The 27,013-nt window shown below is 39.1% G+C and overlaps 2 protein-coding genes across 5 annotated transcripts; both read left to right on the forward strand.

Moving 5' to 3' along the window:
* Positions 1 to 1,123: 1,123 nt before the first annotated feature.
* Positions 1,124 to 21,131, forward strand: IPT9 (isopentenyltransferase 9). Of its 4 annotated transcripts, XR_737879.3 has the most exons (12): positions 1,128 to 1,532; positions 1,666 to 1,719; positions 2,725 to 2,767; positions 3,418 to 3,526; positions 4,305 to 4,503; positions 4,925 to 5,144; positions 8,776 to 8,870; positions 9,047 to 9,141; positions 14,359 to 14,434; positions 20,144 to 20,283; positions 20,359 to 20,646; positions 20,811 to 21,131. XR_737879.3 is itself a non-coding variant. In XM_010280777.3 (11 exons), exons 1-11 carry the CDS (start codon positions 1,275 to 1,277, stop codon positions 20,435 to 20,437), a joined length of 1,368 nt encoding a protein of 455 aa, XP_010279079.1. In that variant the 5' UTR covers positions 1,128 to 1,274; the 3' UTR covers positions 20,438 to 20,838. The 4 variants fall into 4 exon arrangements, 2 of the variants coding, with proteins under 2 accessions (XP_010279080.1, XP_010279079.1); XR_016080125.1 differs by lacking the exons at positions 20,359 to 20,646; positions 20,811 to 21,131 and adding an exon at positions 13,522 to 13,584 and having other exon boundaries at positions 1,124 to 1,532; positions 20,144 to 20,207; XM_010280777.3 differs by having other exon boundaries at positions 20,359 to 20,838.
* Positions 21,132 to 25,598: 4,467 nt separating this feature from the next.
* Positions 25,599 to 26,159, forward strand: LOC104613139 (uncharacterized). The gene has a single exon (XM_010280840.1). It carries the CDS (start codon positions 25,599 to 25,601, stop codon positions 26,157 to 26,159), a length of 561 nt encoding a protein of 186 aa, XP_010279142.1.
* Positions 26,160 to 27,013: the final 854 nt, after the last annotated feature.

Genomic DNA, 27,013 nt, shown 5'->3' on the forward strand with positions numbered 1-27,013 from the left:
ACGCGCACCGGTGTTCATGGGCTTGAGTTCATCAATTCACGATTTTGTTCTTTCATTAAGTTAATCCAATCCTAGCTCAGTGTTGTTATGGTTTAGTTTTAAGGTAGAATTGCAAAGACCTCCCGTATTATGGGGTCTGTGACTAAGACCCTTTATACATTGTTTTGTAATAAAGATCCCCTTGTACTATGATCATGAGACAAAGACCCCTTCTAATAGTTTTCGGTTGAAATTCGTGGTTGCAATAAATTTTAATCTCTATACTGCCCTTTTAATAATTATTCAAAGAATTGGAAGAAAAACACTGTTAATCTTCCCCAACCTCACGATACACGAACAATGGAGATGCAGAAATCACTGCTTATCTCTCTCCCTCGATCTCTCTTCTTCCCCTTCCCCTTTCTTCTTCCTGCGTCCGCTTCACTGTGCTCGTCATCTTTGTTGCCGTCGATGGCGGGGGGTGCGGTGTGTTTGGAGCTATGGCATGTTGTGCAGGGTCGCTTATATCATTGCCGGAGAAAGGGAGTGTTGTCATGTACTTGCCGTAGGGGCACCTGGGTTGAAAATGACTGCTGATAATTGCAGATGTTTCTCTGCTCCCCTTTCTTCTTCCAGCTTAACCTTCCCCTTTCCTTTCTATCTAATATGTCGTAGCTTCTCTACTGCAAAATCTGGATTTAGCCGAGTGTGGGGAGAGAGGGATCGAGAGTGACTCATTTTCTAGAGAAAAAGCTTAATCCACCGATGACCAAATTAGAAAGACAGTGGCAATAATCATTAGAGTACTACTGGCGGCGTTTGCTAAAAAGAAGAAAAAGGGAAGGTGATAAATGGGTTTCCTCCGTCTTTCATTTTGGAGAGTTGGGAGAGAAAAAGAATGAGAGAAAGACGGTGAGGAAGGGGAAAAGAAGAGAAGAAAGGGAAAACAAAAGATTTAATAGGTTTTAAGAGAAAAAGAGTAAAATGAAAATAAAATAATTTAGTAAGGGTATTTTAGTAATTTCATGCATTTCGTCATCTCACCTTACAGACGCCATAGTACAGGGGTCTTTGTAATTTACCCAAATTTTAAAGATAAAATAACTGACGGATTGCTAAGAGGGACTAAAAAAGGTTGAATACTATAATAATACGTTTGAAAGTTTAAAGTATTAACTTGACACTAGTTTCAAAGTTCAGGGTATGGAATTTTTCCATACTTTTTGAGCCAGTGAGCATCAATTTGCCCAATCCTCACTTCTCTCTCTCGCTCGCCCGCTCTCGCATTTTCTCAAATGAGTTGCGGGCTTGGATTGCGGGCATGGGGTCTAAGGCTGGTTTCCACCGCGGAGCGACCTCTTCCCAGATGTCCTACACTTTCGTTTTCTCGCCGTCGTACATTAGCTACCTGCTGCACTTTAGACTTGAAGCAGAAGAGGAAGAAGGAGAAGGTTCTCGTAATCTCGGGCCCAACTGGCGCTGGAAAAAGCAGGCTCGCCTTGGAGCTTGCAAAACGCCTCAACGGAGAAATCATTAGCGCAGATTCCGTGCAGGTTTTCATTTTCTCCGCCCTCAAAAACAAGTAGCTTTTTTTTACTCTTCTATGCAGCTGGATATATAACGCATTGATTTGGTAAAGGCACGTATTTATTTAAATTTAATAATTCGATGTGACATGTGGTACAGGTGTACCGCGGACTTGATATTGGATCGGCAAAGCCTTCCTTGAGTGATAGAAAGGTTCTAAATTTCTACTCTCACAAGAATTATGTTGAATTGATGAATTCTTGATACTTTATTTTTGTTATCCATACTTCAAGTGAACCACGTATACTTATAGAATCTTCACCTTTGAACTCTGCTCTATTGTTTGTTTTTCTGTATGAACGCCTAGCATTTATTAGGAAAAATAGATTTTAACACAATTTGTAGCACGGAAGTTGAGAATGGAATTTGTTAAGTTTACGGATAGATCATGTTTCTAGTGCCGACAAGAGTTCTAAGAATTTTGAGACCTTTTGATTTCAAGAAAATTTCAAATTTTCAACATTTCAAATTTCTATTACTGAATTTTTATTAAATTTCGAGCTAACTGCAAAAATTAATGTTTTAATTTCATGTAGATGGGATTGAAACTGACATTGAGATGGAAGGCCTTTGCGTAGTAGGTCTTATCATTTGTACATTTTGAAATTTTTAAAGAACAGAACATATAAACGTGAAACATTTTTAGCAATATAGTAGTTAGATTTCTGATTTATTAGAATGAATTTTCTTGTTAAAGTTTTTCTTTTCCTTTTTTTTTGTATTAATAATAAGGTCAAAATGGATACTGTTAATGGAAATATAAGATATATCGCTATCCCATCATTCTAATAACTGGGGTAGGGGATAACAACCTATATGTCTGAGCATACTCAAATCGGATAAAATAGAGCCACAATACAATGATATCCTGGAACTATGGTTCCCCTGTAGAGAGATGTTCTCCCAACTCTCTCCCTAGCCACACTATAGTCTTAATCTATGGTGGGAAGAAAACTTTTATCAACTTACTTTAAAGTTTTGATCTTTAAGGAAATTACAACATATAATGTATCTATGACAAAGGTTTTGCTGTGATGTTTCTAAGTTTATTTGCTGCTCATCTATCTTTCTTGGAGTCTATGTTATCTAGAACTTAGCAGCCTCATTTGTTACACATGTTCATGTTTTTCTTTACTTTTATTTATGTTGTTTTTGCAGGAAGTTCCACACCATTTGGTTGACATATTGCATCCATCTGAAGGTATTGTCTACAATTTGGGTTTAGTTCATAAAGCCATATAACAAGAAATTTAACATTGGCATTAGCTCAACTGCATGTGCTCTATAATTCCTTTATTCTCTTTAATCAGATGAAATGGAGCTTACATTAGAGATCAGAAGATGCCTTGTCATAATTGGTGCTTTTTGTTATTTCCTTCTGATATCCATACATCAATTTGTAAAAATGCCGAAGGTAGAACTGTATCCAATCTACCCTTCCCAAGATCCCAGATGGCTGGGACCAACATTGGATAATGGCCTAATTATCAAAAAAAAAAAAACACATTGGATAAAGGCCTTTTTTGTCCACAAATCAATCTGTCAAGATTGTGAATTTGTGATAGCTTAGAGCATTAGCATACACAATGAACTTTTTCTTGCATCTTAATTTTGCAAATCTTTGTGTGCATATATACCTGTAAGACATAATGCCTATGTTATGTAAAATACTAGCATGGGTCATCATTAAGACCTGTAAGACATTTTGCAAATCTCTGTTACTTGTACTAATTGGTGGTTGTATTTTGGTTGCTTACAAAATGCTTTTACTTTCTTTGATCTTATGAGGTCAACATTCTTCAATGTACTTTTATCACCTATCTGGAACATAATGTTATTTTCTGCTTCTAGAGTATTCAGTTGGACAATTCTTTGAGGATGCAAGGCAAGCTACAAGAGAAATTCTTGAAAATGGTCGTGTACCAATAGTTGTTGGTGGAACTGGATTATATTTACGATGGTATGTTTTGGCATGCCTTTCTTGTGCAAATCAGATGCCTTATAAAATTTTCACTGCTTCTGAAACTTGGAGGCTAGTTATGTTCTTCAAATGACTAGCATACACAACACAATGTGCATGTGTTCCTGAAACCTGGTTGCAGGAATATTCTCCTACTGTGAGCTTGATCTTTCTGAAAAAGGGGGAAAAAGAAGGAGAGAGATTGGTAGACAAGTCATGTGGGGATAGCATAGCCACTATCTACAATAAGCCTGATTTATAGGCATATGAATGTAATTTTTCTTACAAGGAAACCAGTGACTCCACCTCCTGTTAATTGAGGTATGGGTTGTGGCTGAAACTTGGCCTTTACAGAGGCTCTGGCCAGTTGAAATTGCACCAATCACAGGTGAAGTAATGGATCTTCCTATAATCTTATCCTGGTAGTCTGGTACCTTCTTCAGACCTATACGAAATGACCTTAAAGAAAGAAGAACATGCCTTTCCAATACCCTTCACAACCATAAGACATTCTCACATTACCCAGGTCTGTTGGCTGCTCTAGGAGTGCAAAAAGGAATTCATCATGTGGAATTTGAATTTCTTTATTCAGCATTCCTGTGATAAATCTCTTTGTACTTTCTCCAATTATTCATTTGCCTCTACCAGTATGTTGAAAAGAGATAAAGAGCATGATTTTTCTTTCATCTTCAATTTTAGTTACTTGTCCTCTAAGGTACTTAGTTTGGAGAACTAATTGGTTGCTGCGTAATGACAATAATTTCTATTAAAATGGAAGGTATATTTACGGAAAGCCAGAAGTCCCAAAAGCATCTCCCGAGATTGCTTCTGAAGTATACTCAGAACTCATGAATTTACAGAGGGATGGGGACTGGGATGCAGCTGTGCGGTTGGTTGTGGATGCAGGTGACCCTAAGGCTCAATATTTGGCTTCCAATGACTGGTATCGGCTTAGACGCAGCCTTGAGATTATCAAGGTTAATTGTTGATTTTTTCTTTCATCTTCCTGAACCTTGGAATTGTGAAAGATATGCTATGTTTTGGGTTCTTTTAAGTAAAAACTATGTTATGGGTATAATTAATTGATACTTATTTTTTTCATTTGTTTTATGAGAATGCACTTTTGTCTAGTTTGATTGTTTTCTTTTAGGGCTTGACAATTGCTTATAGAATTAGTATTGCTTTATTGGAAGAACAGGATTCTGCTGTTAGTCCACGTAGGTAGGAATAAATGATAGTGCAGATGTTTAGAAATATTTTTTGTTGAATTTTGAATAATTTGTTATTAGTATATTATTTATTTATTTTTTGCAGCATGTTTGAATGATTACTTTGTACAATGTATAAGGTAATTATGTGAATCCTTTCTTTTTCTTTTCCTTTTTTGGTCCATTTCAGTCTAGCGGTTCACCTCCATCTGCTTTCCAAGTACCATATGATTCTTTCAAGGAACAGATAAACTCAAAAATGTCAGATCATGATGATTCCTTTTCTGCTGATACACTTGGAGAAAATCTTTCAGAGGATCTGGACTATGACTTCATTTGCTTTTTCCTTTCAAGCCCAAGGCTGGATCTGTATAGACTGATTGATTTGCGCTGTGAGGATATGCTTATGGGTATTCTTTGCTACTCAGCAGAACTGCAGTTGTATTATCCTTGCACTTTTCTTGTTTTATTGGAGGACCTTTTTATACATGCTTTCTTTTATGATTTGTTGTATCAGATAGATGCTTATATTCTTTATTTAATTGTTGTGTAACTGATTACTGTATTGTTTGATAAGTGATTTTGTGAAGATTCCCATTACAGAGCACTGCAGTTCAAACCATTTTTGTTAAGGCATTTGCTGTATTCTATCTTCTATTAAATGATATTTTGCATGACATTGCTTTTGGTTAGTGAGATTTGTGTTATTGGTTTTCATGGCATAACTGTTTCCTTTTTATTTTTAAACAAGGTAAGGTGTTGTTTTCTCAAGTTATAGTTAAATAGTTTAGTTTTCAGTGAACATATCTGGAAAAAGGAAGAAGCCATTACTTGGTGTAAGAGTAAAACCTTGGGCTGGCAAGCTTGAGAATGTAGATTGGAGTCCGAGATTGGCCACTTTGTGCAAAAAATGCCAAGGGTTAGGACCATATCCAGTACCCCTCCCAAGACCTTAGATAGCTGGGGCCAACATTGGGTAATGCCCTTTTTTATATCTAGAAAAAGGAGGCCACATATAAGGTTAAATTTGTATGATAATGGCAATCAACATTCAACAAAGACCTTTTAAGCACAAAAAGTGAGTCAAAAGTGAAATTGGGGCAGTGCTCTACTTTCTGAAAGACATGTCGGTTGACAACTAAGACTAAAAGTGGAGCCAAGTCACTGCCCTCCTTAGAGCCACTTCCTTGGCATGAAAGCATTGCTCAAAGATTTAGGACTTTTTGTCATTCTAAATGGATAATGGCCTTTTTTAACTCCAAATGGCCAAGATAACACCAAGAGGGATGATAGTCCAGGCTGCCTTTCCCCCCTTTACTAAGGTTTTGAATTGACAACCTGACCTCAAATCCACTAATGAGTTGGAAAAGCAACATTTCAGGCCCAAAGAAGGTAAGAAATGGATCAGATTGTGGGGCTTAAGCAACAAAAATAAGAGATAATTTTCCATTCTGAAATCTTGGGGGCATAGTGCTTAAACTGTTGATGGAATGTGCATCCCCTTTGAGGAAGCTTATCCTTTGTTAGATACTTTCTCTAGGTACACAGTATCCGCACCATGAAATGTTAGACAGTTGTATGCCCTTAGCTCCAATCAGATTGATGTACTTATGACATTTATTGTAAATGAATAAAGTGCATATTTGATTCATGTTCTTGTGGTGTGTTTCTGTGTAATACCCTTAAACTGGATACTTAATGAGACTCGTGTTAGTTTAGAATGTTCACAGCCGTTGGATAAGTCTGGGGAGATTTATCCTGCTAAGGCTGACACTGATGTGCCGCCAAGTGTTGGGGTGGCCTGTCTCAGCTGTCGGGGTGAGATCCAAAGCACATGTAGTGTAGGTTTACTTGAAACCCTAAACCGGACCAAATTTCCAGTATTGCCCTGGACCTTGGAGATTAGTGGGCAAAACTGGAAAGTTACACCTGATCCCTAGACTCGATTATGATACTACACTAGGTGTCGGATTGGGCTGTCTTTGATATGCCAATCAGTGAGATCCTTAGAGGGGGTCAAAACCTGGGTATGTTGGGACAGTTTGAGAATTCATCTGAGTGGGTGATCATAGTGACAGGATCAACCCCTTTGTCGGACAAAGGTAATGATCGGGGATGCACTCTCTCTGATGGAAACCAAGATTGCCGGCAACCGATTTCAATCGTTGAAATTTGTTTTGCAAAATATATTTTATATACGAATATAAATAAATATATATATATATATATATATATATATTACGGTTTCAAATTGTTTGCAAAAAGGTTTTAATTCCCGGGATCCGTGTGAGTAGAGAGTGCAACACTGTTCCTTGCAGCCGAGGGAGAGGTTCTCTCTTGTCGGGGCAGTGTATGATCATTATGGGCTGAGAGGTTAAGTGTAAGACCATTGGGGGTAATGCCTGATGGGCTAATCTTGCATCTGCCCACAATCCCTGGGTGTTACAAGATGGCTTGGCTCAGGGACCACTTAGTGTAAGTGTTGGGCCCATAAAGTCAATGTGATGGGCTCAGGGGGTTCACTGAGCTTTCCAGTGAATTCGGTTAGGCCTTGTAACAAAGGTTGGGACGAACCCTTGTGGCTGATGTGTAGATCAATGCTTGGGTCCCACACCATACAAGGAAGCCCAATTGGGCAGCAGTTTGGAAGGCTAAGTGAGCACATATAGTTATTGGGCCTAAAGCCCATTTCGAACTGGGCTGATTTGATCAGTTAAATAAAGGGGCGAATCTGAGATTAGATTAGCAGATAGGATAGGATCTTACCCTATCCACTTAGAGAGTCTAAATTTGAATACAGATTCAGATCTGGAAACCTCCTGATAAGATTAGGAGAGGACTGATCTAATCTGCAGATAAGATAAGTGTCTCTCCTTATCTCTTAAAGGGAATTCAGGTCCAAATATGATTTGGATCAGCAACTCCTAATGGGATTAGGAGCTGATCCCTTTAAGGTTATAAAAGGAGAAGGGGGCGGCAGCTTTTAGAAAATCACATTCTCACTTTCAGAGCAAGAGATGCAGAAGAGAGAACATAGCACCACTGCGCTATTTTCTCCCTGCCGCCTCCTTCCTGCTGCCGCCATAACTGCCAGTTCGATCTCCTCTTTCAAGCAGGAACGTTCAAGATTGGATATTGATATCAGCCTTTGGAGAAAGGCTTATCTGAAGTTGTGCTCATAGCCTCCAGCGAATTCTTGTGAAGGGTTCGATTCGTTAGACGAACATTGCTGATTCTGCTCCATCCTACACTGCGCCATCTTCAGTGGGAGCAGTTTTTGGTTCCTTCCTTGGGCGTGAACACCTCCATTGGGAGATACTATTTCTCCGTATCAGGTATATCCCTCTCCTACTTCTGGTTTCATCCAAGCCTTGTCCCAACTATATGGGGTCGGCTACATGAATCCCGTTTCACCGGTCCATTCTGTAAAATGGTGCATCCCCATCTAAACATAAAAGAGGACCATGCCAAAAACAGCAAACAGTTCAAACAACTCAATGATATTACATGGATAAAATTAGAAAGCAGCTCTAAACTCTGTGACTTTACTAGTGAGCTTCCTGAATTCCTCCTTGCAACTAAATAACTCAAAGTAACTGGAAATTACTGAAAGTTCATTACTGGAAATGGGTACTGAAACCAGTCACAGAAAACTCATCAGAAGCCAACTAAAATTGGTTTTGAGTGGGTTGCACCTCAAAAGAACCTTCCCCAAGGCCTCATACCACATACAAGGTTGGATAGTTCTTGTAGGTTCAGTTACATATCTGCAGGCTGCAGCGAATTAACTATGGGTAGATAATTTCTTTTTTAGGAAAGAATGTCAAGCATGTGGCGACTTTTTATACTTGGGAGGTTGTATGTATCATAATGTGAATTATGCAATAGATGTATTTGATATCAATTAAAGGATAGTAACTCCCATCAAAAGATTGACACATAACCAATCTAAAATTATTTCTTGATTCTGAGCATGAGTAATTGAAATTTACTGTTTGAATTACAAGTCAGGACTTTAGTGACAATACGTTTCAATTGTAGGAAGAGATGGAATCCTGGCTGAGGCCACATGGCTTCTTGATACAGGTCTTCTTCCAAATTCAAATTCTGCAACTCGAGCAATTGGCTATAGACAAGTATGTTGAAGATTATCTGAATGTTTATTTTGTTGGCTTTTTAGAAGCTATGTGCACTGAAATCATTCTTTTTCTGTTTTGTCATTGCATTTGATGACATAACTTCAATCTAAACCATTCAGAACTTATGTATGACTACACTATTGAATTCAGTATGTATTATCTATTTACATCAGGCTATGGAGTACCTAGTAAAGTGCAGGCAGCAACAGGGCCACAGCTCTGCTCAAGATTTCTATGCCTTTCTGTCAGAATTTCAGAAATCATCTAGGTAATGCATGCTCATCTACATTTGTTACATTTTACCAGATATTTCAGTCCTATTTGTGAATTTGAGAAGCACCTATTATAACAAGAAGAGAAACCAACTTCATAGTTATAGGGGAAGCTTCATTTTATTTTGGTATTAAACATCTTCAGATGATTGAGCATGTTTGACTTGGAATGAACAGTTGCACCCTGGGATAGAACCCAGTACTTAGCTGGAACACAGTAACTGCTTGATTCATTGATGCTGGTGATTTCTGGGCTGCTTTGGATTGAGAATCAGTGTAATGAAAGAGGTCTTCGTGGAATTTAGCGGAGGAGCTCTGGAGAGGGTGATTGGTTAGAGAAATGTCTGGTAGGGTGTTTCGTTAACTCTTAACCTGACGAGTTAGAGGTTCAGAGATGGGTTCGATCAGAGTGGAGCTTGAAAGAAGTTCAGGTGAGCAAACTAAATGCAGGTTTCTTTCTTTTTATTTTTTGCAGTAAGGAAGAGGCAGATGAAGTTTTGGGTCAAGAATCAGTTAGTTTTAGAATGCCTGATCTCAGGTTGGGTAGATGGAATCCAGTAGTAGGGCAATACGAGAAGTGGGGCATTGGAGTCTGGTTTGTATAAACATTTTCCGGATCCCCCTTCATGTCTGGAATCTGATTACGTTCTGTGCTGTGGGAAACACCTGTGGATATTTCAGAAGAATTGATGCTAGCACATACAAGTTGAAGAATCTGGTTGCATCAAGAATCCTGGTTGAAGCTGGTTCCTCTGAGTCTAGCGTTAAACTTCACTAGGGAGTGGTATGACTTGAGGGTGGTGATTGAAGGTTGCATACTGCTACGGTGACTTGAGGAGGACCTAGTGGTAATGCCGAATCGAATTCAGGACTTTGTTTGTCTTGAAGAGGAAAAGGGGGAGTTGCCGTTGTAGGATACCAGGAGTTTGAAGGAAGAAGACAATGGGAGGTGAAGAGACAGGGAGTTGGAGAGTCATGTGGAGGAGAAAGGAGATTCTGGAGAGGTGGGAGGGTAAGAAAGGAATTTTGGGGTAGGAGATGAAAGGGCATTAGCCGAGTAGGGACACCTGGCAGGAGGAGGCTTTAAGAAGAAGGTAGTTCCCGAAAAGGCTTTATGAACCTTTTTGAGATTGAACTTGGAGCAAAGAAGTGTGACCCATGTGGCTAACAGAGAATTGTCATTGACTATAGGTGTCCAAGTGACAACAAAGGGGCTATCATATTTTAAAGGCAAGGCTTTTGGAGTCAAATATTTAAAAGATCTTAAGAAGTATGGGGCCTGTGGCAAAAGTAAAAATGTGTTGGGAGATAAAGGCATATTGGGAACTCGAAAGGGGAGTTTTAAAAAGAGAAAAAAGAGGAAGTGGTGGTTGGCTGTTAGATTTCAGCGAAAGGGCCTTTCTTGGAGATTAGCATAGGTGAATCATTTTCGAAGGAGCTCTTCAATGGCAAGTTGGGTGAAGTAAGGTTAGATGCCCTACAACTTGATCCAATTGAAGGTCAACTTCCTGTTTCTTTGTTCTCTGAGTTGGGATAGGAGAGTAGGGATCTTGGAGATGGAGTCGGGAGAAGGGGATGTGGGTGGGGGTGGATTTGAGCTAAGCCGAGTTGAATATCTAGCTATTCAAGCTCGACTCACCAAAAACTGCGAGGCTCGAGCAAGATTCGAGCTAGAGATGTGAACTCAAATTTGGCTCGACTCAAAAGCTCATATAAGTTCAAGCTCGGCTTGGCTTGAGCTTGATTGCAAGCTAAATTTCCTATAAAAATAAAAAAAATTATACATATAAAAAATTATTTTTTTATTTTACATATAAAAAAATTAAAAATTAAAAAAACTAGTTATTATTATATATAATAAAAATATTATATATATAATATTTTTATTTATATATTTGTATATATATTTTATTTATATATTATTTTTTATATGTACAATACTATATATATATATATATAAAAGCTTGATGCTTGAAGCTCGGTTTAGATTGAGCTTTTCACGAGCCGAGCTCAAATAGCTCGTGAAAAGCTTGATTCGTGTCCACCCCAAGATGTGAGCAAGCTTAGGGTGTTGGCGGTTGAAAAGGGGGCGAACACGAGACCATGGAATGGGAGGTAGAAACTCACTTGAGGTTCAGCTTGAATGATGGGAGATTCACTAAAGGAATGAGACAGTGAACACGGAGAGTTGGTGAAAAGAAAAGAGCTTGTCTGCAACTTTTCCTTTCAATGAATGCATAACATGCTAGGGTGCGTTAATGGAACAGAACTCAGGGATTGTAGAGTGCTATTATTACCATGAATTTATAATTTATGACTTTTAGTTTAGTTTAATTTAATTCAGTAATCTTTGTTGTGCAAAAGAGAGAGAAGAATCGGTTGAGGAGATGATGATGAGACGAACCACAATAAAGGAAGAAGAAAGGTAGGTATTTCAATTTTGATGCATGGTCGTTAGTGTTAATACTTCTTTGTTATTTTCCTTCATAGAAACAGAGGAAGGAATGATCTTTCTTTCCATCTGCTTTCCTGGGTCTGGTCACAAGTTTACTGTTGCCACCGGTTGCTGGGGTCTGGTCACTGACTGGTTGAGGGGTTAGTCTGGATGAGAAAGAGACTGGGGAGGGGAAGTTCAAATGAGAGACAGAGATAAGAGAATGGATTTTGTTTTTGGGATTTGGGCTTTGTGATTTAGAGACGGTTCAATTGAGTGAACCGCCATTAGAGGCGTGAAACCATCAGTTTGGAATTCAAATTTATTTGGATTACGTGTTTATTCCTGATTAGAGGGTACATTCTCTCTGTGAACCCAAGGGTCCACTCAATGCGATCTCCATCCCTATATGCCATTCCCCTAGATAAGCTATCTGCCAATTTGTTTGCTGATCTTGGATCCAGAGGAATGAGGTGTTCACTCTTTCTGCCAAAAACCTAGGCCTAATGTGATGCAACAACTGCTAAGAACCCTTACCACCATCTCCCATTCATTCAATGACCACCTTTTGTTGCCCTCTCCTTGCACCTGAGAGCAACCAAGAGAACACATCAACCTCAGATTCTGAAGCAAGAATATAATCTCCACTCTGATGTAGTCCCCAGTACCTATGGCACCACAGTAAACCAATAAAATTTTGTTCTTATTATCTCCATGGTAAAATCTGCCCTTACTTCCCTTCACTGAGGGCAATCTTGTGCTTATGGCCTTGTAAGTCTCGGTGAAAAGTTGACAGACTTTTTTCATGTGATTTTTGCCAACCCTTCCCTTTTTTCTGGTTGCTCTTCAATATCTTTCAAAGCTATTCAGATATTCATCTTTCTTTCACATCTCCACTGTTTTGTTTTTATTTAATTCTTCTAAAAGGGGCAAACATATGCCCCATGTCAGCGCTGTGCATGTTCCACCAATGCTTGCCTATGTAAGCAGCCATGTGAACCAAATAAAATATTTTGATACAAATTGATACATGGCCTTCATGAAAAGGGATATATCACTGATTTATCATAAAAAACTGTATAGCTGGTTGAAAATATTGTCCTTTTGGGAAATATTGAAGAATGATTTGAGAAACTGTGAAAATTTTTGAAGAACCCTCATGAAATGTTAAAATAAGAATGATTATGCACTCATATTAAAAATCTTATGAAACATATCTCTTTATAACCAAATAAAACTTGGGAATAAATTAGTCATACTGTGCACATTACCGAAAATGTAACAAATGTTGGGGGTGTTTTAAACCATAGGTTCCTCATAAGTGATAACTATTCATGACTAGTGAGAAGTAGTATTCCTGGCTAGGGAATTGGGAGTTGGGCATCTTTAATATTGGACCTATGGTAGCAGTGAAGGCAATCCAGGTCCATCTTGCATAGGAGTTTTCAGCAATGAGGAGGAAAGCATCATTGCACTCTACTCAGGTCTAATTGGAGTTGGGGACTCATTCAAAGCTGAAACTATGGCTGTTATGGAAGGGATTCAAAAGGCTAAAGATCTGAATATCAGGAAGTTGTTAACTGAAGGTGACTCTAAGCTTGTAATTAGCTGGCCCCAGCAAGAGGAGGAAGATGGATGGTGGTGCTACATTTTTGAGAAGAGGAAAGCGGTTAAATTGCTACAAGGGGTAGAGCTGACTTGTAATTGGGTCAAAAGAGATGCACATGCTTTTGCTCATACACTTGCTAAACAAGGGGTGGGAAGGAATAACTTAGTTTGGGTCGTATTGTAATTTTCTGTTGGGGAGGGCTAAGAGTGTTTCTCCCTCCCGTAATTGATTCTGTTGTTGATAAAAAAAAAAAAAACTATTCATGACTAGTGTGTTGATACATTTGATCTAATTTATTAGAATTCATCATATACACTTTGGGGTGTTTTTCAGGCTTACTGGTCTTCTTGAAACCTTAGGAAGATCAGATTGATTACATAGTGGCATCTGAACATGGTAAGTATTGTTGCTCATCTTCAAATAATTTGTAGATTTACTGGGACATTCAATGCAGATTTTCAAGATATCCTTATGGAGTAACATATATCTTCAAGGAAATATACTCAGATGCCATCAATTTGTCTGTGCACTGTTCTTTCAATTTCTTTCTCTGCATTTCTCTACTCAAGAGGTGCTCATGGTTTGGTTAACCAAACTGTGAGCACATATTTGAAACTGAACCGATTCAGTCGGTTTTTTAAAAATTCAAACCAAAATGGAACTGAATCAATCGGTTAACTGGTTGACCAGTTTGGTTTTTTGGTTTATACATGTGTGTGCTGGTCGGTTCAGTTAATTACAGATTTTTAATAGTATCTGGTTCATTTTTTTTTAAGTTTTCTGGTTTTTCATGAGCACCTGTACTCTACACCATAAGAAATTTAATTGCACCTTATGATAACATACTCCTTTCACTTTGTGTTGATTTTCTATGTTCTATGTCCTTGCCTCCTAATACTTGTAAAATTTGCACTTTTGATGATACACAAAAAAAGGCAATTGTGGGAAGGGGTTTCTTGTATAGTTATAGCTCTCTACCTATGGAGGAACTGGCCTTTAATGCTTTTTTTTTTAATTTTTTTATACATCCTATAATGTAACCTCTTTTCTATATAATGAGCTACAAGGTTACTTTTCTCTCATAAATAAATAAATAAGCAATTTTAGAGATTAACTGTCATTTATCAAAAGACATTCTAGATTAACTGTCGGCATGAACTTTTCTCACAGAAACTTTGCAAAGAGGCAAATAACATGGTTCCGTAATGAGCTTATTTATCACTGGCTTGATGCTTCACGCCCACTGGTATGTCATTTATATACAAATATCTACTTTTTTTTGCCCAAAACAACACTAAGATCACTGTAAATCTAGAGAAGTATCATCCTACTCATCCATCTATAGATGACTTTCATGCATATTTTTCAACTATTTATCTGCATAGAAAAGCATGCAGAAATTTTGATGCATTTAAGCATGTCTTTCCTAACTGAGATATGAAAGAAGATCTAATTTTAGGTTGTGTGTTGGGTGTGTGTATTTGCAATTACCCACACTCTCTCTCTCTCTCCCACCCCCATCCTGATCTCTGTCTGCTTTGTGGGATAAGGAGTTTGGTACTTGAGGGATGATTGCTAGTTAATACTCTTTTTTTTTTGTCAGTAACTTTTTTTTTAACTGTAATGTAAAGTATTTCAATAAATCCAGAAGGCCAATGAAGAACCCCTGTACAATGAGAAACTGAACAGAGGATATACAATTTGCTCCCTACAAAGGGTGAACCGCCAACCAAGAATGAGCCATCCCCAGAATTTTACGTAGGATTTCTTCCTTTGAAGCCTGAATCCCTTCAAACAGTCTCCTGTTTCTTTCACTCCACACAGCCCATAACACTGCTGAAGGAAGTATGCTCCATGCTACCTTTCCAGCTCTACTTAAACCTTCCAGATGCCATGCCTCAATGAAACCCTTCACTTCAGCTGGGAAGCACCATTTTACATCAACCACAACTACTATCCTTAACCAGATCCAATGAGTAAATTCACATTGAATCAGTAAGTGACCAGAAAACTCCACATTACCATTGCATAAGAGGCAATCCAAATCTGCCACCTGTAGACCTTTTCTGACTAGATTCTGCTTTGTTAGGATCTTGTCCAGCACTGCCCAGACAAAGAAGGCCAGTTTAGAAGGGACAGCTTTAATCCAAATCCTGTCACTTGGAAATGGTGTGGTCTCCTCCCTTGCTACAAATTTGAAAAATGATCTTACAGAAAAGCTCTCCGACTTCTCTAACTTCCACAATCTTTTGTCTTCCCGTAGACCAGACGTTTCTGAATCATATAGAATCTGGAGCAAGCTGATCAGTGACAGCACCTCCCAGTTGTTCAGGTTCCTTCTGAATTGGGGGTTCCATATGCAGTGTCCATTCTGTCTTTCCAAATACTCAGCTACAGTAGCACTCTTATTTGTGACTATTTCAAACAAATTAGGAAATAAAGTCATTAAAGGTCCTTCTTCACACCAGAGATCCTTCCAGAACAGAACCCTCTGGCCATTTCCCACTTTATACTTGATGCCCTTCAGAAACTGATGTTGTACTTTCTGAATTGCCTTCCAGTTTGAATAACCGTATGCTGATCTAACTTCTTCTGTCTCTCACTCCCTGCTACTAGACTCATATTTAGCCACAACTATCCTTCTCCACAAGCTGTTTGACTGCACATTGAATCTCCATAGCCATTCTCCAAGCAACGCAGTGTTCACATCTCTCACTGATCTGATCTCTAGGCCCCCATTTTCTATAGAGCTACAGATTTTCTTCCAGTTTACCAAGTGACGTTTTGATTCCTCCTTCCATCCTCTTCCACAAAAAGTTTCTCATTCTCTTTTCCGATGCTGCTGCCCACTTGGCTGGGGTTGGAAATAAAGATAAATAGAATACAGGAAGGGATGACAACACACTTTTAATTAGATTGACTTTTACTCCTTTGGACAAGTACTTAGTCTCCCAAGATGCTAATTTTCTATCTACCTTCTCCAGTATGGGCTCCCAGATGGCTTTGATTTGCAGTTTTCCTCCAAAGGCATGCCCGAATATTTGAAGGGTAGTTTTCCCACTTTACAGCCCCAGTCATCTGCCCACTCCTTCAGGTTTGTCACCTCCCCAACAGCCATCAATTCACTCTTCAAGATGTTAATTCGCAGACCTGTTACCACCTCAAACCATCTCAATATTGCCTTCACATTCCATAACTGATCCCAAGCTGCATCACAGAAGAAAAGGATGTCATCTGCAAATTGTAGTAGTGTTACCTCCTCTTCTCGACTGCCCACTTTGAAACCTTCTAATAGTCCTCCCATCCGTGCTCTCTCTACCATCTTATAGAGAGCTTCAGTCACACAAATGAATAAAAGCGGAGATAGAGGGTCCCAAACTAGCAGAAGGCCAAATTACATCAGATCACCAATCAAGCAAGAAAAAACAAAGAAAGAAACTCTTTCGCACAACAAGCTTACAAATTACAACTCCCCACCAAGCCCTGCTCTGCTTTTGCCAAAGAATCAGCCAGCATATTAAAGCTTTCCTTGGCATTCAGAGTGGTGCCTAGATTTAGCCTGCCTCACCTGTCATAAGCCTCCTTGGTACCCACCCTCATGGGGGTGGCTTTGACAGTCACCTAGGCATTCTGCTCTCCGAGAATTTCCATTACCCACTGGCCCAGAGAAACTTAGGGTTATGTTATCCCCATGATCGCTGGCAACTCCACCTACTCCAGAAGCTCTTGGGTTCCCAAGACAGAAACCATCAAAAATTTGGCTTGACTACTCCTGAAGGAGGGGACCACCTGCAACCCTCTTAACAGATCATTGAAGGAGACACCTTTAAAGTCTTCACACCGAACAACCCAATGAGCACTGAGCAGCCCTAATCTTTATTGGTCAAAAGCTTTCTCCACATTCCTATACTTTTCTTCGAAGATCCTTGCATTTCTTTCACCCCACAGATCCCATAGCACTGACCCAAAAGCTAGCTGTCATCCAAATCAGAATTTTTTGTTTCCTAATGCTCCTTTTTCACCAATCTGTTTTAAACAAATCAGCTACTTCAGCAGGTGCCATCCAAGTCTTTCCAAACAGCCCAAAAGCTAGTTGCCACAGCCTAGAGGTAATAGGAGCAATGAAATAGAAGATTAGTATTTCCCCCCACTCTTCCAACATGTAAAGAGACTGGGCCAAATGGGCCCTAGTATCTTTTATTATTATTTTTTTTTGATAGTTATCCCTAGTATCTTTTCTTGTAGTATGTTTTTGCTAGTTCTCTTTATGTTACCGCCTAGCTGGCCGCCCACTTAAGGGTATACTTGTAGTTATGCTAAGATTGAAGTTTAGTAAAAGGATTAGAGAAGGGAGGGAAGAGATATTCGAACTCTTTTTCTTCTTCCTCTTCTTTTCTCCATATTCTTTCTTTTGTGCTGCTCTTCTCTTCTTTTCTTCCTCTTTTCTCTCTAATTTTTCCAAGTTTACATCAGTTTTAGAGGACTGATTTACATCTCAACAAAAGATACACACAAGGAGAAAAAGCCCAGAACTTCCATCTTTGTTGAAATTTTTGATAGGATTTATAATTTGGTTGACAGGCTCCCAACAAAACATCTTCACTTAAGGAGAGATAGGGTTATACCAAACCTTCTTTATAGGAAAGGGTCTGTTTTCAGTGGGTGGGTCAAAAGTCTTAAAAAAAGCACAAGTTGCCCATTGTGGTCAGTACCCAAACCCTTTCATCATTCCCCACCAGAGATGGATTAACTTCCTGAAGTAGATCCAAAAGGGGAATTAGCTCGGTTGTTTCAGGGTCCATCAAAGGTCTTCTCAAACCCAAATCCCACACCAAACCATTTCCCCCCACAGTAACCATTTCAGCAATTGCCTTGTTTTCAAGGTTGACAGATTCTAGGGAAGATCTGACACAAGAAACTATTTACCCACCCAATATCTTCGTAAAACTTCACCTCTTGTCCAAACATTGTGCCATATCTTATGTGCTGCATATAGGTAAGGAGTAAAGCCAAAATTGACTTCCAAGGACTTCTTAAAGTTGCAATCCTAGCTGGCCTAGAGTCCCAACTATTTGGGTGCAACCCATAAGTTCTCCTAAATATCAAATGCAATAAAGCCGCTTTTCCCTTGCGAATCTCCAAAGCCACTTCCCTAACAAAGCCAAATTCCTATCCTGCTTCCCAGATCCTACCAACTTCTAACCCACCCAACTCCTTTGGTTTGCACACTTCTTCCTACCTTAAAAGATGACCACTCATATTCTCCTTTGGGTCCCATAAAAAGTTGTCAATTATTTTTTCAATCCTCATCGCAACTCTCACCAGGGCTTTAAAAACTGACATGAAATACACCGGAAGGTTGGACAAGGCAGACTTGATTAAAATGAGTCTCCCTCCTTTAGAAATATAATTCTGTTTCCAGTACTCTTGTTGGATAAGAGGGATAACTAGTTAAGGGATAGGTCTGTATTGGCTGATACGCTGCATTTTGCTAAGGGTCCAATATAAGGAACATATCAAATTCATATGTTCCATTTCTTTTCATCAGTATCGGGCTGATATGGGCCTGCATCAGACTGTTTTAGGTCTGTATTGGCCTATACAAGCCCGATACAGTTCAATACGCTATATGTATCGACCGATACAATGCAAATTTAATATACTTCTCTCATTTAGGCAACTTTTCATTTTCAAATTTAATTTCCCTTTTTCTCTCTCAATTTTAGTAACTTTCCTAATTCAAACTTAATTTACATCACCTTTAATTAAGTGTTACATTGAACAACGCATCACCTTCCTAATTAAGTGCTATATTTAATGACACATCATTAAAGGCATTATTTAAATTCCAAATTAAACTAAATAATACATTTAAGACTATTGAAGGCAAATTATCAAATTTGAATGTTACAAAATTTGTCTATTAAAAATCACAAGTAGGAGCTAAAGAGATTTGAACCCTAGTTGCTCATTTGTATTAACTACAAATCAATCACTACGCCATGCCCTTTGTGCTTGTCATGTTAACATGCATGTTAATTTTTAATTAAGCTCTCTTTTTAGTGTATGGTTGTCACTAAATTCTATTATTAGAATATATATATATATACTAATAAATATTAATATAAATTATATTGATTTTTAAAAATTAAGGTATATATATATATATATACACATTTTATGTCTTCCACCATTTTTCAATGGGTTACCCTTTGTGTCACGATATCCCACACTTTATATAAACCATTAAAATATGTTTTTTTAATTACCAAAATAATAAAGTATGTTTTTTATGTTTAAATAACTTATTTATAGTCATATAAAAATCATATTTATTGTTATTAATATGGTTTTTTAGGATTTATATGAGTTTCCTAGCGTATCTTGATTTTTTGTCGGTATCCAAAGTATTTTGATACGCATCTTAAAATTGCCTTTCCGATGCACCCTGCATTTCTGATACTTTGTACCTTGCTCTTGATGTTCATTATTTATTGTTTCTGTTAATGGTGCACTTGTAATTGCAAATCATGGCTGCTCACAAATAAAATATTTGTTAAATGGAAATCTCATGCAAAGTTTTTCTATGATAGTAAAAATAAGGAAAAAGATGTAAAACTGAGAGATAAGCCATTCTGAGGTGACACAAATATGTACATAAGTTAGATCTCCGTATGATTTATACTAAAGTCACAACTGCAAATTTTGAAATGATTTTGAATACATTTCTATAATTTATCCCTGGTTGACATTGGGCAGGCCTTGATATCCTAAATGATATAGGAATAGCTTGAAACTCATAAAATCAACTGGGTTCCTTCTATTGCTCAACATTGGAATCTTGCTTGTAGAACAGAACCAACAGATTCTTTTTTTTATTATCCATCACCAAATGCATTTACATTAGTTATCCTGCTTATGCCAAGCTTGATAATATATTTTTTTTTTGTTGCAGGAGAAAATTCTCAACTTTATATTTGATGCATACCATGACCAAACAGGAAATGTAGTGGTGCCTGAATCACTTAATTTTAAGAAAGATATATCCAGTCACAGGGAAATTTCTGAATTGAAGGCTTACCGCACTAAAAATAGGTAACAATTAGGGATACTTGTACTCCAGTTCTGATATTAGTTCAAAGTCACTCAATGGATTCTTGTGTTTTGTAGGCACTTCGTTAGGAGAGAAGATTGTTATGTTATTTTGGATTGGATAAGAAGAACACAAACAATGGAAGTTGTTCATTAAGTTGATTGTGCTTGGTTTTTGACCCCGAGGCATGAGACACAGTTGGGGTAGGGAGCTTAACCTACTTAAAATCAATTCGAATGTGAGCTTGTGAGGTATTATTGGTTTCTTCAGTACAGGTGAAGCTCACTGGCTTATCATTTAGTGGGTTTCAAGTGAGAAGATGAAAGCCTTCTTTTGCAGTGGCTGATGAAGGTTCTATTTCTGAGGTAGGCACCACAAGTTAGATTGGTTTTCTTGATGACATTTTGATGCAATCGGCAGGCCTTCCCTGATATAGAAGTCTAAATGTATTGGGATGGTAATGTTAAGTTGTATTTTATATAATTATCAAAAAAAATTGTATTCTAATTTCTACATTGGTTCAATTTAGGCAAAATCTATAGTGCATTCGATGAAAATTGCTGGAACGTGCCTCAAACATCAACAAACCAGTGATAAAGCAACCCGTCATAGTGAGATCTTTAATATTGTTAAAGTTTTTTGGTGGTAACTGGTAAGCACACCCTTTGGAACGCGAATGTACACATGAACCAATGAAATATATCATGTGATGTCTTTAACATAAATGGTTGAAATTTTTATATAACATGCAACAAACATTTGAAATGTACAATATTTAGGACTTTTCAATTATCTTTGATCATTATCGTTTTTTCAGTATTTGTTATAAAAGTTCAATTAAAACCCAAAAGGAGGAGCAAAATGGGAAGAATCCAAGCCTTAATGTTATAGTTTATTTATCCTTTTTTATTATAAATTATTCTCCAACTAGTACATCAGTATCATTAGAGAAAGGCTGCTCATCCAAGAGATCAGTCTTTTAAACACTGCCACTGCACTGTACTGAATTTTTATTGCTTGATCAATTAGAGCTTTGATCAACTTTCTGCAGCGATGATAGGGCTACGTGAAAAGGAGGGGTGGAATATGGTCCTTCCATTAAACCAGTCGCAAACTCGCAATGATTCTATAGGTTGCTTCGGTCATATGAATACCATCCCAGCTAGCATACAATGATGGGTGGTAGCAAACTTTTGCACTCGGATTGCCACACGGAACTGATGAGTTGTAATTATATGGACCTCCACCTCCACAACAAGCTAGAAGAGCCCCCTTTAGGAAACCTGCAACGATGTGAAACCTGTGAGAATGCTTGCACGCATGCAAATAGCAAATTTCTAAGAGAAACTTGGGGGCTTTGAGATTAAGGTTCGGTTTGGAAGGAGTACAAATACAAACATGTAGATTGCAAAGATTACACTTTGTATTATTTTGTATGTATTTGTACTGTTTATATATGTATTTACACTCCTTCCAAACTGAGCCTAAATTCTCTGTTTTTTCTTCTCATCTCCCATTTTATGTGTCATTCCATCGAGTGTTTATATATCAATCAATGTTTTCAACGAAACTGGGTCGGTTTCATTATATGGTAATCAAACTCAGTTGTTTATAATGAAACCGACTTGTTTCAAGTTAGTGATTTTTAATCCGTGGTTGAACCGTCCAATTAGACCAGTTGACCCATCACCAAGCCAGAATTTTAGATCCGTTTTATTACCAAATCGCTTATATGCAAGAAATTACTGATTTGGTCAAAAAGCCAGTGGCCCAGCTAACTGAACTGCTAAATCATTTGATCCTGTGAGCAGATCTTGGGTCAAATATTAATTCTCTTTTTAATCATTTTCATGATTGTTAAGAAATAATTCTTATTAATCACAATTATTGATTGAATGTATAATATTAAAAATATTTTTAATTTTTTTATAAATTTTATAATTTATTTTTAAATATTTATTAGTTAATTATGATATTATGGATTAACCCATCATAGATGATTGAGCATTGACTTGTCACTCAAGTGAAAAAACCATTCATCTCTAGATCAGCTTTAAAAATAATATTTTTGTATGTTTAGCAAAAGTGTTTTGGGATGAAATTTTACAGGTAGGTGTTTTGGGAGGTCTTGGGTCTGATGGTAGGGTCAGATCTAGTGGTTGAGGTGTAAGTAGGGGTTGATTGGGGCCATTGGATTGGTATCAGACATGTTTAACGGTGGATCTGAGGGCTCTTAGGGTAAATTTGGGTTTTTTGGGTTTTTGGGTGTTTTGGAGAGGTTGGAAGGGTCTGATCGGGTGTTTGGGGTGAATTGGAGGTTCAAGCAGTAGACCGAGCAAAAATCAGGTGTTGACAACAGGGTCTACATCAGGAGTATGCACCTTCGTAGGTGGGAACTTGATATCTTGAAAAAGCAAGAAGCAATCGGTTGTGGCTAGGTCAAGTATAGGGGATGAGTATAGATCCATGGCCCATTATGTCTTAGAACTACTTTGGGTTAGATCTCTATTGGGCGAGATTGGGGTGAAAGCAGAGGAGCCTATGATGCTATATTGTGACAACAGGCTGCAATCAACACTGTCCATAACCCAATCCAGCATGACAGAACAAAATACATTGAAGTTGATAGGCACTTCATAAGGGAGAGGGTAACCACCGGAGAAGTTTGTTTGCCTTATATCTCTTCAGAGTCATAGTTGGCGGATGTTCTCAATAAAGGAGTTGCAAAGAACAAACTTGAACATGATCTACGCAAATTGAGAATGCGTGACATTTACTCCCAACTTGAGGGGGAGTGTTGAAGTTTAGATGTTTTTTGTGATTATTTTAGAATAGTTGTGTTATGTTAGGATTTATATAAGTAGTAGGGACCATAACAGTTATGTGAGTCCAAATCTTATTATGTTTTTTAGTCCTATTCAAACTGTTATATTTTTTATTATAAATAACAAGTGAAGGGGTCGGACAAAACATAACTCTCTTAGCCTACTTCTCAAAATCTTTTCTTTTCTTCTTCTCTTTCTCTCTTCTTTCTCTCTTCAAGAAAACACTCTTTTCTTTTATATTTTTTAGTCCAGCAGATTTCTACTTCTTCTACCAATGGACCAAATATTGGCTCAATCCAATATAAATTCATTATGGATGGACTAGGTCCAATCCAATATGTCATATTGGTCCGTCCAGTCCATCCAAATTCAATGTCTTATTGGTCCGTCCAATCCATCCAAATAGATTTTGATTTGGATGGAGTCCAACCCAAAACCGGTCCATTGACACCCCTACTTACAGTTATCTTGGTAAAACTAGTAAATGTGCCTGTCCTTTGCATGTGACAATTTTTTTATGATGATAGATAGATAAAATTATTTCATATTTCTATGTTTATAAAAATAATTCTTATTTGTCACATTTATTTTTGTTTAATGTGATGAATATATGAAATTCGAGATGTGCCCAAATGTTTTCTACCATTTTTTGCATTTTAATACTGTGTTTTTATCTTTTTTTTTAATTTTTATTATTTAGTTGTGACATCAAGGGTTGACACATTTGACCCAAAAGATTGAATTGTTGACTCACCACCAAACAAAAAAATAAATCCATTTTTGGGTTGGTTTTAAATTTGTATTTTATTTCTATCATCAATAAAAACAATTATTCTTTGTGATGTAGGGATACTTGGTGGGCCTTAAATCGTGCCACATGACACCAGCCAAATCAAATCTCGGCCACACATCAACAGTTGCTTCCAACCACTCCTAAGGCGATGTTAGCTATAAAAGGGGGTGCTCATCTCAAGGTAAGCATATTTAGAATCCCAAGAGCATCAGTCTTGGCTATTAAGGACTAAGCTCTGAGTCGTCGTCTCTTGCCTGGTCTGACCCCTCTTAAGCGCTCAGTTAACTTGACCATCAGAGCCCCCGCCCCTGGGATAACACCTGGAGCCTCTGGCATGTACTCTTCTCTTGTATACAGATCGGACTTGTCGACCTCAGACACCAATGAAATCTCCTTGTTGCGCTCGGCCTCATATTTGGCAGCAACAATTGGCGTAGTCTGTGGAAACATTTTCAAGAATTCCCTTTAAAAACAACTTAACTTAATCAATCAAGTTTCTGACATGGCTGATAACCAAGACCACACTCATAGCGCTCAGAACCTAGTCACGATGAACCAATTCAAGCTAGCCCTTGACAGGCTGGATAACCTAGCCTAGAGGTTGGATGAGGTAGGGCATCCAATAAGAGGCTACCCATAGGGTGGTCGCTCATCGGAAGCCAAGGGAAATACAGTGGATGATCCACCCATGCACTACTGGGCCAGCACCCGATCGACCAAGGGAAGGCCAACCCCTCAACGTCAAACAATAGTAGCCGATGGGCCAGCAGGCCCCTGTCGAAGACCTCTTAGCTCCCCAGCTAGAGAGGTGAACCAATGGGGTTCCACAATAACAATAGGAACCACAATCGCCATCATCGCCACATGTAGAGAAACTGGGATAACGATGAGCACTCCAGCCACTACAATCCTCCTTCGAGGGTAGGAGGCCGACGCTATGCCTCTCCCCCACCAGTATCTGACCTTTTTGATCTCCTCAACGACCGCTGAGCTCGCAAGGCTCAGGATGTGCCTGCATTCGAGCACTCCGGGAATAGGGCCAACCCGTCCCACATGAAAGAGAACTTGGACAAGGTCCAGGTGCCTATAAACCGACATCTCAGTGACCTTCAGGCGCATATAGGCACCATCCAAGATTAGATTCAGCAAGTGAAGGAGGGCGGAGGTGATGCCTCCACTAGTCAAAACCTCTCATCTACCCAGATGGAGGCCTTCACTGACTCCATCACCTCAGATCCACTCCCACCAAACTTTAAGGCTCCCACTCTAGAGACCTACGATGGGAGCATAGATCCAGATGACCACTTGGAAAGCTTCCGAGCACTCATGCTCCTTTATAGGTACTCCGGTGCCCTGATGTTTCGAGCCTTCCAAGCACTTCAAGGGAGCTGCACGCAGATGGTTCTCTATGCTCCCCCCTCGGTCCATCAACTCCTGGGACCAGTTTGCAGATCTCTTCCTCTTCCACTTCGTCAACAACCAATGGTGTTAGAAGATCATCGTTTTCCTAATGTCCATCAAGCAGAAGCGTGGGGAAAGCCTTTGGGTGTACATGGACCGATTCAACCAGGAAGAGTTTGAAGTAAGGGATCTTGACCCCTCGGTCTCCATGCATGTGGCCATCAACGGCCTCCAGCCCGGACCCCTCAGTTGGTCCATGCCGAGGAAGAATACATGAATTCCACCCGGACACATACTCATGCAAATAGGGAAGGAGGAATACATGAAGTGGCCGGACAAGCTAAAGAGGAACCCTAAAAGAGGTAAACCCAAGAAGTACTGCAAGTACCACCGCAGCACCGGCCATGATACCGATGACTGCTATGAACTCAAGAATGAGATCAAGTCCCTCATCCACTACGGGCACCTGAAGGAGTACATTGGGGATGACGCCAATGCCTCGTCCTCACAACAACAACAATATGCCAGGCCTGAAGCCCATTACACCCTAGATGGAGTTATTGATGTCACCATTGGGGGCTCGACCTCGGGTGAAGCATCACCCTCGGCCCGGAAGGCATACACCAAGCAATACAACATACAAAGCCCAACGCTTAAAAGGCCGAGACCAAAGGACATCATCTCCATCTCCAACGACGATCTGCAAGGGTTCTTATTGCCCCATGACGATGCATTGGTGATGTCTATGATCATCACCAACTACATGGTGAAAAGAATCCTCATAGACAGCAGCTCCTCAGCCGACATCCTGTTCCATGATACATTTGAGAAGATGCAGTTGACGCAAGATCAATTGTAACCTGTGGACATGCCACTAGCCAGGTTCTTCGAAGTAGTCGTTAAGCTCGAAGAGAATATCACCCTACTAGTCACAGTAGGGGCTGAGCCTTAGCAAGTCACCCAGATGACTGAGCTCTTGGTCGTGAAGATAGACTCCCCATACAATGCTATCATAGGGAGATCAACCCTTCATGCACTCAAGGTGGCCATCTTGTCCTATCACGTCACCATGAAGTTCCCCGCTGAGCATGGTGTGGGAGTAGTCAGGGGGAATCAACAAGTTGTAGACAATGCTAAGTGGCAACACTAAAAGGCAAGAACAAATAAGCTTTACCGCTGGAAAGGCTTGACCTCTGGGAAGAACCAGCGAGCCGAGGCCAACTGGACGAGGACCTCATCTTGGTTCCCCCAGACGAGGTCGATCATGAGAAGACGGTATGATTTGGGTCACACATCCCTCAAGATACACTTTCCAAATTTGTAAGCTTCCTCAAAACTAATGCCAACGTCTTTACTTGGTCTACCGCTAACATGCTAGGAATTGACCCCTCGGTCATTACTCACAGGCTAAGTGTGGACTGGAACTGTAGGCCAGTTCGGCAAAAGAAGAGGAACTTTGCACCGGAGCATTGGAAAGCCATCGAAGAAGAGGTGTATAAGCTACTCGACGTTGGCTTCATCTGAGAGGTACACTATGCTAAATGGTTATCTAATGTGGTCATGGTTTATAAAGCTAATGGAAAATGGTGCATATGCATTGACTTTACAGATCTTAACAAGGCCTGCTCCAAAAACAACTTTCTTTTGGCGAGGATTGATCACCTCGTCAACACCACCACAGTGTACGAGTTGTTAAGCTTCATGGATGCTTTC

The sequence above is a fragment of the Nelumbo nucifera genome, chromosome 1, assembly GCF_055504915.1.
Source record: "Nelumbo nucifera cultivar China Antique chromosome 1, China Antique-T2T, whole genome shotgun sequence".
NCBI classification, from domain to species: Eukaryota; Viridiplantae; Streptophyta; class Magnoliopsida; order Proteales; family Nelumbonaceae; genus Nelumbo; species Nelumbo nucifera.